Source organism: Molothrus aeneus, chromosome 22, assembly GCF_037042795.1.
Source record: "Molothrus aeneus isolate 106 chromosome 22, BPBGC_Maene_1.0, whole genome shotgun sequence".
In the NCBI taxonomy this organism is placed as follows: Eukaryota; Metazoa; Chordata; class Aves; order Passeriformes; family Icteridae; genus Molothrus; species Molothrus aeneus.
Window position 1 is genome coordinate 5,458,192 of NC_089667.1, and position 12,634 is coordinate 5,470,825.

General features: G+C 45.5%; 1 protein-coding gene across 2 annotated transcripts in view; it reads right to left on the bottom strand.

The window, feature by feature from the left end:
• The window catches only part of ARHGEF12 (Rho guanine nucleotide exchange factor 12), an 82,302-nt gene extending 70,086 nt beyond the window's left edge, over window positions 1-12,216 (bottom strand). The window contains exons 1-2 of one of the 2 annotated variants that reach the window (XM_066564376.1): window positions 12,188-12,216; window positions 11,346-11,483 (exon numbers count right to left, since the gene is read on the bottom strand). In XM_066564376.1, coding sequence (XP_066420473.1) covers window positions 11,346-11,377 — 32 coding nt within the window. In that variant the 5' untranslated portion in view covers window positions 11,378-11,483; window positions 12,188-12,216. Of the gene's footprint in view, window positions 1-11,345; window positions 11,525-12,187 lie in introns of those variants that run through there. The other variant, XM_066564375.1, reaches the window with a different exon arrangement.
• Between the last annotated feature and the right edge of the window lie 418 nt (window positions 12,217-12,634).

A 12,634-nucleotide genomic window follows, 5' to 3' on the forward strand; every position in this document is an offset into this window, starting at 1 on the left:
AGAATCAAAGAAAGGAAAACTCTAAATCCCTATATACACTCTACAGCAGCATTTATTTGGGGGGAATATATTCCACAAAATTAAATTTATAATATATATTCCCAGGGATTGTGCCTGGATTACCAGGGACAGAACACAGCCAGATTCCCCCATAAAAAAAAACAGGGAAACCAATTTATTTCAAGTGTAAACTTTAAGTTTCTTGAGACCTTTGCTGATCAAATCCCATCAGTATCCTAAGAATCAATCTGGAGATGTGAAGGAGCCATTTTCTGTGGATATGGAGAGCGACAGATGGAGCAAAAATTTTCAGCAGATTCTGGGTTGCTGTGATGTTCCTGTGAGGAAGCTCAGCTGAGCCACCTCCCAGGAGCTGGGATGGTGATAAAAACAGATATAGATTTTAAAAATTAAATATAAAAATATTTAAAAAATAAAAAATAAACCATAAAAAGAATAAAAAATTTAAAAATACAAAATAAGACATAAGAAATAAAAATTAAAAATAAATAAAATATAAAGAATATAAAGAATAAGAATATAAAGATAAGAATAAAAAATAAAAATATAAGAATAAGAATATAAAAATAAGAATAAGAATATAAAGAATATAAAAATAAAAATATAAAAATATAAAATATATAAAAATATAAAATATATAAAAATATAAAGATAAAAATATAAATATAAAAATATAAAGATAAAAATATAGAAAATAAAAATATAGAAAATAAAAATAAATATAAAAATAAAAATATAAAAAATATTAAAAATAAAAATATTAAAAATAAAAATATAAAAATAGGTTTAAAAATACAAAAATAAAAAAAAACTTAAAAGGGAGTTGGAAGGGACAGGTTCTTTTCATCTGGCTGAATTCCAGGGAGAGGATTTAGAGTTTTCCAGGCAGCCCAAAACTGCTGCAAAGCTGTTTCCTCTCCCCCTCCCAGCCAAGCTGAATTCTCTGCTTCTGGGGGAGGAAGAGCAGCACCCGGGGCCTGTCCCCTCCTGCTGACCCCCAGGCAGGCAATGCCATCCACCCTGCCAGCAAAAAAGGGTTTTCCTGCCCTAAACCTGGGCTTGCGCCTGCATGGGCAGGGCCAGGAGCCCCAGGGACAGGAGGGAGGGAGGCCAAGGTGAGGGGTGAGCAGGTGCAGACACCAAAAAGCAACTGCTGGATGTCCCTGGGAGTGTGAGAGCTGATAATGAGCTGCTGCAAGGGAAGGGAGAGGAGGTCAGGCCGTGCTGTGCCATACATTCAGCTGAAGCTGCACTGCTTAACGTCCAAAGTAAACACCACTGCAGCATTTACAGCCAGCACCAACATTCCTGCAGCTTTCCAGACTGCAAGAAACATGTGCTTGCCTTTTTTCTCCCCCTTTTTTCCCCTCACTATTTAATTCTCACAGCAGTTTCCATAACGTGAGGGACCAACTTGGGGCTTTCAGTTGTACTCAAAGGGGCAAATAATATTTACCAATTCCCAATATTATCAAACTCTTACAATGAAGTACCTGAAGAGATCAGATATCTAGATGCCATATCTCAGAAAGATGCAGTGCTTGCCTTTTTTTCCCCTTTTTCCCTCACTATTTCATTCTCACAGCAGTTTCCATAATGTGAGGGACCATCTTGGGGCTTTTAGTTGTCCTCAAAGGAGCAAATCTTATTTACCAATTCCCAGTATTACCAAACTGTTACACCAAATCACCCAGCAATGAAGTATCCAAAGAGATCAGAAATCCAGATATCAGACAGATATACTGCAAGAAACATGTGCTTGCCTTTTTCTCCTTCATTATTTCATTCCCACAGCAGTTTCCATAACCTGAGTGACCTGAGTGTAAAACTTGGGGATTCCAGTTGTACTCAAAGGGGCAAATAATATTTACCAATTCCCAGTATTATCAAACTCTTACACCAATGAAGTATCTAAAGGAGATGAGATATCTAGAGATCAGATGTCAGAAAGATATACTGCAAGAAACACGTGCCTGCCTTTTTTTCCCCTCAGTATTTCATTCCCACAGCAGTTTCCATAACCTGAGTGACCTGAGTGTAAAACTTGGGGCTTTCAGTTGTCCTCAAAGGGGCTGCTGTGCTTGGCAAACAATATTTACCAATTCCCAGTATCAAATCAAATCACCCAGCACTGAAGTATCTAAACCTAGAGATCAGATATCTAAAGAGATAATCCAGATATTTCTAGGGAGTAATGACCTAGAGAGCTCTGCTCTCTTAGATCATTATTTCTGAATTATTGCAAGGTGTTTGCCTTTACATTATTTCTGAATTATTACAAGGTGTTTTCCTTTCCTGCTGATGGTTCAGGGCAGAGCAGCACCTGCACAGGTGCTCCTCTGGGCACCCTCCAGCCTTCAACACATCCTCCCAGCAAAGCAAACCCCACAAGAAGTGCAGAGGGCTCTGTGCAGGATCCCTGAGCACCTTCCCCAGCACAGCCACCGAGGCTGCTGGTTTGTTCAGATCACATCTGTGCCCACAGGAACCACTTCCACTCCCCAGACCACAGGGCAAACCACAGCCTCCGAACAGGAACAAACTGCAAAGCTGCACCTCAGCACCAGGACATCTCTTTTAGCCTTGGCACACCAGGAGTGCCCCCATCCTCACATTTAGGAAGCCCACATGATATGAATGATATAAATTCACTTTCTTCTACTGCAGCTCCCCCTGGATATTTGCCAGAGCTGATGCTGCTGCCTCAGTCAGGACAGAGTCTGCAGCAGCAGGGAAAATCCCTCTTTTAAATCCCCAGAACAGCAGCTTGCTTTTGGCTGAGGTCACTGCCTCATTTAGGACACCATAATAATTATGATTAAACAACAACAACGAAAAAATCCTATTGACACAGAGCAGAAAACAACGCTGTGCTTGTGAGCAGCAGCTTTGAAAGAAGAACAGGAATTGTTGTTCCCAGAAGAACAGGAATTATCAGGACACTGCCACATGGGAGCTGTTGCCCCCCAGGGCAGCCAGAGGGGCACTCCCAGGCTCTGAAGGGGCTCCTGCAGCCCTGCCTTGTCAGGGCTCTCTGCCCTCCAGGAGCAGCTCCTGGCCCCGGGGCAGGCAGGAAACCTCTCTCCTATCTGGCAGCTGCCACCATTTCTCTCCCTCTCACTCACTTCCTATTGATTTCTCCTGTCTTGCACTGCAGCTTTTTCCTATTTCCTCTCTCTGCTGGCTCGTTATGGCTTCCCTCCTTGAATTCTCTCCCTTTCCACGTTTTCCATCCCTTTTCTGGCAGCAGAACCCTCTTTTTGCATCTGGGCACAGCAGAAAGGCAGCGGTGCCACACTCAGAGGAGACGCCTTGTCTGAAGTGCTGCCAAGGAGCTGCACCAACAGCCACTATCATAACAGGCTAAAAAAGACTTTCAAGCAGCCATCAGATGCTTCAGGTGAGCCTGCAGGTTGAAGCTTGTATGTTTATGGGAGTGGTGGACTCCCAGTCCTCTGCCTGTCTCACATCAGTCTGGTGCTTCATTAAACACATGGGGCTTTTCCTCCACGCTGGGAAATGCTTGCTCAGGTCAATCCAGGTCCCACCTAAGTCTTCCAGGCCCTCTCCAGCACTGCAGCTCACTGTAGAAAAGAGTGTTGAACTCTTCTTAGGTTACTGATTCCACCTGGGAACTCACCCAGGACTGCAGGTGATGGCACAAACCAGGACTCACTGCCTGCAAGTAAATTCAGGAGCAGCTTCTCACACAGACAAGAGTCCATTGTGCTGCTACTCACAGGTTCAATAAGGAACAGCACCTGAACAAAATTCAGTTTCCCACCAATATCCCTGAAAATTTCCAAAACACATTGCAAGAGCTCAGGAGTAAAACCAGTTTGAGTCCTGCCCTTGCAGCCACAGCCCTTGTGCCAACTGAGAGCAACCAAGAGCTGCCAGAACATGGAGATTCCCTCTTAGGTTTTGAACATTTCAGCCTCTTTGTAGCACCAAGAGAGGCCTTGCTGCTTAATTCACACAGTTCAACTTTTACCCAAGCCTGCTCCCTGCCCATTAAAGGTTTATTTTTTGGAAGAGCTGAGCCCCAGTGCCACTTGTGACCGTGTCCCTCCTGCCAGGACAGCTGACAGCATCCCAGGGATGGACAGGACAATGACCCACACCACACCAGAATTATTCCAAGTACAGAAACCTGTGCTGTGATCTTTGCCAGTGCCACAGCAATTCCATGAAACGCTTTTGCCACCGAACATCCCAGCCCAGACCTTTCAGCCTTGTCAAAACAGAGCTTAAAATAGCCCCAAAGGATCACATTGAAGTGTTTGCCAACAAATGTAAACAGCAATGTTTCTTATTTACCATCAGGCTGCAAGAAAGGGTTCCTGCCCATGGGCCTCAGAAGTCAAACAGACACAACACTGAAAATCCTCAAGGAAAGGATGCAGGGTGATAACAAAACATCCAGACGATTTGTGAGTGTCACAGGCTGAACACTGTTTGTTTGGCTTTTACTATTTATACTTTGCTTACATTTGAAACATAAGGACGCTGTTTTTTCCTGTCATTTTAATGTATTTATTTTTACATGTTTTCTTTTCAAAGAAAAAAGAGTAAACGTCGCTTCTTCCTGTCTTTTTCTAAGTGTGCTGTTACTATTTTGTATGTATCCTGTCTTGTATTTTATCCCTTTTGCATTCTTAATCAAACACTGCACGTTTTACATCCCTTTTCATTTTACTGATTCCCTTCCTGCTGCTTCTCCTGTCCTTATTTTAAGCCCTCTCTTCTGATGTTGAGATATTACCAACATCCAGGCTCCTGACCCTTCGTTTAATCAAGCTGAGACATGAACTAAGACTTTTATTCTTTAAACCTAATAATTATCCAGAGCAGGGCCACAGAACACAGCATCACCTACCTGAAAATATGCATTTAAATCTATTTTCTTTTAGTGCTATTGACATCTCTTACACAGGAAAATCTGCTTATCTCAAAGCAGATAAAATATCAGAGGGAGTGCTTAGGCAGAGGAATATCTGGAATGCTACAAGAAGCATTTTTAAGCAATATATCCACTAGAAACACGAGGATAATACAAATGGGATTCGTTAATAAATCTCCAACTGCTAATTTTCAGAGGGAAGGAAGAGGTTTTCAGGGAGAAACCTGGAGGATAAAGGCTCAAGGAAAGAGGCTGAGCTTATCTTCCAAGCAGCACAGCCAACATTTCTCCCTGGTGACCCCGAGGACCACCCCGAGGAGGAGTGGAGAATTCAGTCCCAAAGCAAACACTGAGACACTCTGCAGAACTACACACAGGGCTGCCCAGGTGGGGCTGAGGATTCTAACCATGAAGGTAAAGGGTACTGCTCAAAGTACTGCAGGAAAAATGGGAAAGCAACAGTTCATTTCAAGATTCCTGTTGGTTGTACTCCAAAGCTTCTTGGGAAAACAGGAGCTGTCACTGAAGCTACTCAAATTCTTTAGGCACAAATTCACTGCGAGACCCCACTGCAGGAAAGAACCAAATAATCCTGGTGTCTAGCCATGAAATATGGAAAATAACAGGAATCCTGGTGCCTAGCCATGAAATATGGAAAATAACAGGAATCCTGGTGTCTAGCCATGAAATATGGAAAATAACAGGTACAGGTGTGTGTGCCACCTTCCCCAGGCAAATTCACCAATGCGCTCAACAGCCTCAGGATGCACTGCAGAAATCTCCAGCCCCTAAATCACTACTTCTACAACAAAACACCACTTTGCACTAATCACTGCTTCTACAAAACCATCACTTGTACAGCAAGGTCCAGAGCAGTTGTGAGAGGGAACAGAGGGCTCTTTGATTTCCAGCAGGACGACTGCGCTCGCTGCTGTCACCCTCCAGGACCAAGGAGCTCTCCTCCCACACAGGTCATGGAAGCCAAAGGACTTCAGTGAACACCCACAAATCCCACCAGTGAACCTCAGCAAGCTCCAAGGGCAAGCTGCACCTTCCTTCTCAAGCTAGGACAGCACCGAGTCTTTTTTTTTTTTTTTTTTTTTTTTTTTTTTTTTTTTTGCTGCTAAATTCCTGCAGATTTGGAATTTTGAAAATCTAAAATCGAAAGAGCCAATATCTCGGTCTCTTTCTCAAGCCATCCGTTTGAAATGTTAAAGTGCATTTTTTTTTTCTTGCTGCTAAATTCCTGCAGATGTGGAATTTTGAAAATCTGAAATGGAAGGAGCCAACATCCTGGTCCCTTTCCTAACTCATCCATTTGAAATGTTAAAATGCCATTAACAGGAGTTCTGTGCACAGGGAGAATTATACAATTGGGCTCGCAGATGAAATATCATTCCTGCCTCCACCCAAATAATCACAACGCCCACAGCTCTACTCAAAACTAGAAAATCAAGCTCACCTCAGCTCCTGTCTCCAGTAAAAGCCCTAATAAACTATGCAACATCAAGTGGTAGCATTTGTGTCCCAGCCAGCAGTAAACACCCCAGACAGTCCTCTCCTCTGCCAGCCTCAAGGACAGCAGAATAAAACAGGAATTTATGCACAGACTCTGTCAACTGCTAATTTCCAAACATAGCCAAGGCACAATGATGAAAAGCCCCACTCAAAGACTATTATTCTTTTTAATCCTTAGATGCCATGCTGCAGCCCATTTTCCATAAATACTGGATTTTACTAACTCTACTAATTTAAAAAATGCATGAAAATGACATCTAACTAAGATGTGACTTTCTGTGCAGTTCTTACCCTGCTGGAAGAAATAAAATCCTTTTTTCCCCACCATACAGTCCAAGAATTCCCATTTACTACAGGGACTTCCAAAGAGCCAGAGACAGGGAAAGTGCATCTAAGGCAGATAAGAAACAATTAGAGTCTATTTTAATACCAAGTCAGGAGCAAATCACCAATTAAAACTTCTCAAGGGTAATTATGTGTAAATTCTACCTCTGCTGTTTTCCAATCATAGCAACAGAAACTACAGCAGGGTTATAAATAAAACTCATTTGCAAGCAACTGCAGAGAAGAGTCACCAGTTCCTCAGCGAGGTCCTGCAAAAAGCAAGAGCCTCCTTTCTTTTATTGGCCTTTAATAAACAGAATGAAACATAAAGCAAGTCCTGCAGCCGTGCAATTGCTCAACCCTGAAGTGTGTTTGGAACGGCGACAGGAAGAAAAATACAGTTAACTCCGAGAGTGAAAAAAAATTAATGGCACACAAATGTTTCTTCAGTGTCATAACAGGATACAGCCGAGCTCGGGCCGGCCTTTGGTGGCCAAGCAGAGGCTGGAAATGGCTGAATTTCAGAATTCCAGCCTGGCCCCAGCGTGGCCTTGGGAAGAATAAAGGCCTTATCTCACTCGGCCATGCACAGCACACAGCAACGCCCAGAGCTGGCCAGGAGAGCTCCAGAGGCAGGGAACGTGGGCACACTGCAGCAGAAACAGGAAAACTCCTCCAACAAACCCTGCCCAGCTGCCTGCCACCCCTCAGCCGGTCACGGATGGACTCAAATCTGCAATCCCCCCACCAAAAACAGCACCCAGCAACAAAAATCCAACCCTGCACCAGCGAGCGGCCAAAAATAGATTATATTTTTTTCGGGTTAAAAGATATGGGAAGTCTCACCTAAATGCAGAGCTGGATGAAGCTCAGTCACCTGACTGATGTCAGACACCTTTAGGATAATAAAAGGCGCCCTGGATGTGAAGATTTCCTTCCACTAACGATCAAGTCGAGCCAGATGAGCAGCTCAGGGGTGTCTGCCTCAGAGAGTTCCTAAGCTCAGCAAGATAAACGCCACCTTAGGAGGCCTCTGAACAAATACAGCACAGCTAAGGGAGGATTAAATGAAGAGGGTGTAAATGTTTACAAACATAAAGGAGCAGAGCAATAAGGCTGCAGATGAAGAGTTTGATATGCTCCAATGGGCACCAGGACTATGAAGGAAAAAAAAAAAAAAGAAAAAAAAGCAGCTGACAAAGTCAAAGAACATCCTGAGGGAAAGAAGGGGAAGTTAAATCAGTGTTTAACTCCCTCAAACCACCCAGCAGCCGTGCAAGGCACCATGGCTCTCCTGGAGAACGCTCTGCTGATGTGTTTTTAAGCCTCAAGTGCTCTTTAGGAGATAATTTTCTGTCTGCCTGCACCCTTTAGGTGCTCCCCCAAAAGCTGACAGGGAGCAGTGTGTGTCAGGAGCTCCTCCACCGACTCAGAACAGCCGTTTCACCCCCAGGAGCCTTTAACATCTGCTCTGCCTTTTTTGTTTAATGCCTGATATCCCCCCACTCCCCCAGGCACTCCCTTCCCTCCAGACTGAAGGCACTTGAAGGAAAAGACACCAGAAATCGATGCTGCTTTGGGAGTTCTGATAACAGCATCTGAGCATAACCACTACCAAAACTAGCTGGGTTAAGATTTAGTCCACAGAGAGAATGAGCCCAGACACACTCAGATATGAACTGGCCTGAGTGCATTTCAGCAGTGCCAGACACTAAAATCCATTCAACTTTCCTGGGAAAGAGAACAAAAATAAAATTTAAAAAAAAAAAAAAAAGGAGGGGACTTAATAAAATCATCATCTATCATCCTGGATGCAAAACAGCATTAGAAATGGCCATCCATATACTCCTAATTTACATATTTATATATAAATTTTAATATATATAATATATAATTTATAAATTTATATATTATAAATAAATATTATAAATAAATATTATATATTTTATATAATATATATTATATTTATATATAAATTTTATGTAAAATTTATATAAAATTATATATAAATTTATATTTTTAACGGTAATCATGACATCATCAAGAGATAGAAAATATGTCAAGGATGAGAAGTGCAGCCTGCATGAGGGAAATGTGACAGCTGTCATATCACTGGCACCTTAAACTGCAGGGATACCAAAGGAAATATCTGCTGTCTGTAATGTGGATTTAAGCAGCTCTATATATGCAAAATGCAAATATGTAAAGCTAATATGGAGAAAAATCCAAGCCCAAGCTGCCCTATTATATTCCTAATACCATCTGGCATGGATGCAAGCTGGGTTTCCCTGGTTTAAGGCAATTCCCATCTCAATCCCACCAAGGAAGGTGACTGACAAACACAAAGAGAATTGAACATGTCAGATGATTTATACCATGGAGATCTAATGACAGTGGAAGCATCAATATTATTTCTATGGCACCTGCTTTGCATTCTGAGCTTTAGAGGCAGATTGAAAGAGGCAACACAGACTCTCCCCAGGCCTGAAGGGAAGGGGAATATTCTGCAGGGACAAGAGTGATGAAAACCCATCCTCTCCAAACCCTGCACAGTGCTGGGGGTGAAGAGGAACGGCAGAGATGGGAACAAACACCAGCACCAGGTCTGGGCTTCTGCTGAAAGGTTCATCCAGGGAATAAACCAGAGAATCACCAGAGAATGCCAGGATGGTTTGGGCTGGGAGGGACCTTAAATCCCATCTCATTCCCATCCCCCTGCCATGGGGAGGGACCCCTCCACTACCCCAGGGTGCTGCAGCCCTGGACACTTCCAGGGATCCAGGGGCAGCCACAGCTGCTCTGGGCTCCCTGTCACCATCCCCACAGGGAACAATGTTGCCCTCATGACCAACCTAACCCTGCTCTGAGCTGGAAACCATTCCCCCTTGTCCTGTCACTCTAGGTCTATTAAAATAGTCTCTCTCCATCTCCCTTGTAGGCTCCTTCAGGTCCTGGCAGGCCACAATGAGGTCACCCCAAAGCTTCTCCTCTCCTGGCAGAGCCACGACCATGACTTTGCACCCCAGGGCTTCAGCCCAGAGGTGAAAAACAGTGACAAGAAAAGATCCAGTTCCTCCACATTCCCCCAGAAATCCCAGGATTGTGGAGACAGCTCCTCACCTGACACTAAAAGCCTTTTGATCCAAAACCTTAATGGAACACCAAACAGAAACATCCTCCTGACATGACTGAGAGCAAAAGGAAATGAGACATTTTTTTATTTGGCTGCTCCAATTCAATAATGGAAAGTATTTTGTTTTACTAACAAGTAAATTAAATTCCCTGTTCTCGTGTTTTTCCTTTCCATGCATCACTCAGCTGCTCCCTGGGATGAAAATTCTGTCGTTCTTTTTGATATCATGCAACTGCCACAAGACATATGGCCTGAAGTACGTAACAAAATCCTCACAAATCCACTGAAATGCCTTTTTACTGTCATTGCCTCGCCTGCTACAGAGAAAAAACACCCTGCAACTCAAGAATCATTCACGCACTGCAAAAGAGAGAATCCTGCTAGGACAAACTACAAAATTAATTGCCAAGATTTAACACTGTGTGAAAAGTTGTAAGCACAGATTGTACACAAGTCTGAGCTGTCCCAGAGCACTTTGGACTGTGCTGTGAGGACCCGTGGAGTCACAAAAAGGCCTGGATTTAAGCGAGATCCACACTCAGTCTCTCTCCTGCCCTAAAATTGGTGAACTCAAGCACCCAAAGCATCATTGCCCCATCCCAGCCCCAGCTTCGCTGCTGTGCCACAACTGCTTGGTCGTGAAAGGCCTTGGCCACACACATTCACACCTTAACCACCACACAGACACCATAAAGATACAATAAAATACATACAATGGTTTTCACAGCATACAGTGTCAAAAAAGGTATCGTTTCTTCTCATCAAAAAAAAACAAATCTGGAGACACTCATTCCACTCACTCGCATGTTAAAATGTTTCCTACTTGACTTTTTTTTTTTTGTCACATTTTTTTTTTTCCTTTCCTCTGAACCACCCAAGCACAAACAAGAGAACTCCAGAGGTAATGAAAGGCACCTGCAGAGCAGCCCAGAGGCCTGAGCAGGTATCTAAAGGCAGGTTCCTGCTAAGGTAGACACCAGCAGACATTCCTGCTTGTCAACTATCCCTCCTGCCCTCACCTGGAGTGACCTCTCGGCAGTACTTGACCCAAGGAGACCCAAGTGCATCCTCAACGCTCTCTCTGAGCTCAGGTCTGAGCTGGATACTGAATTCTGGTGGCTTCTGCTGCTCCATCCCCTTGCAGGAGCCCTTGCTTTCGGTGCTCCCCGCAGCACCAGCCCATCCTGGGAGCTGAATTACCACCCTGGCTCCTGCAAAGTCAGCCTGGCAGGCCTGAAAGCTGTTGGACTTGAAATACGTCAGTTTCAAAGTTAACCCAGTTGCTTTGACAGTCAGGACACCCGTGGTTCCCAGAACCTCTGATTTAATCCTGCTTTTCTGCTCCTGTCTGTCACTGAAGCCAGAACACAAAGTACGTGAGCTCTGCGAATATTCACACTTCAAAAAAAGGTTTAAAAAAAAAAAGAAATCTCATTTTATACTGACCTGTCCGTGATTGTGGACTGTGTGCCACTCATTGGAGCCTTTGGCAAGAAGTCGTATTATCCAATTTACATTTTACTCTTATTGCAGGAATATGAACGAGGCTTTGCCCCTTACATGCACCGAGGTTCAGGATCCAGCCTTGCTCCAGAAGAGGCATGCACAGAGGACAAACTCAGTTCAAGGGCAGGAGAAAGGAACAAAAAACCAAAAAAAAACAAAAAAAAAAACACCAAAAAAAAACCGAAAAACCAAACCCAATCCAAAACAACTCCAAAACTCTTCTTTGCAGTCACCCAGAATATCCAAACCACGGAAGTGGGGCGTGGGGGATAAAGGAAAAACTCCAGCAAGAAAAAAACTCCAACAAAACAAAACAATCTCGGTGGACTCGGGGGGGTAAAAAAAAAAACCTTTGCAGAAGCGGCCGATGGTGCCCGTGCCCGTCCGGCCGGGGCTCAGGGGCTGCGCTCGGGGGGCGGGCGGCGCTCCCCGCCCGCGGCCGGGCCCATCCCCGCTGCCCGCCCGCCCCGACCCCCGCCCGTGCTGCGCCCGCAGGGGTCGGGCAGGGCGGCCGCCTCTAGGCCCGGGGCTCCATCCCCCGCCGCTCCGCCTCTCGCTCCGGCCCGGGACCCAGCGGGGCGCTGCGGGCTGGCTCCGCTCTCCGCTCCCTGCTCTCCGCTCCGGGCCGAGTCCCACCGCGCTGCGCTGCTCTCCCGGCCCGGTGCTGGCCCCGCTGCGCTGCTGGGAGAGGCGGGAGCGGCGCGTCCGGGGGAGCCTGAGCTGAGCTGAGCCGGGCTGGGCCGAGCTCGCTCCTCCCCGGCGCCTCCGGGGGGCTCTCGTACCTCCGGCCGCTCCGCCCCGCCGCCGGATCCCTCCGCCGGCCGCCCTCCTCTTCCTCCTCTTCCTCCTCCCTCTCTTTCCCTTCTCCTCTTTCCCCTCCTTCTCCTCCTCCCCCGTCTCTTCCCCCGCTCCTCCTCCTCCTCCCCCCGGTCCCTGCCGAGGCCTTTCCCCTTCGGGAAGCGTTTTCCAGACCCGCGGGGTGTTTCCTTCTCTTCCCGTCTCCGCTCGGTCGCAGCCGCTCCTCCCTCACCCTGTGTCCCTGCCGAGCAGCTTTCCATCCCCCTGCTTCCCTAACCCGAGGAGATTTCCCTTTTTCCCTCTACCCCTTTTTTCCCTTTTCCCCTTCTCCATTCCCCAGCCATCCGACACTTCGCCGTGTCACCAGCCCTCAGAGCGCCCGCGCCTCCATCTCCATGGAAAATATGACACAGGCGAAACTTGGAGCAGAA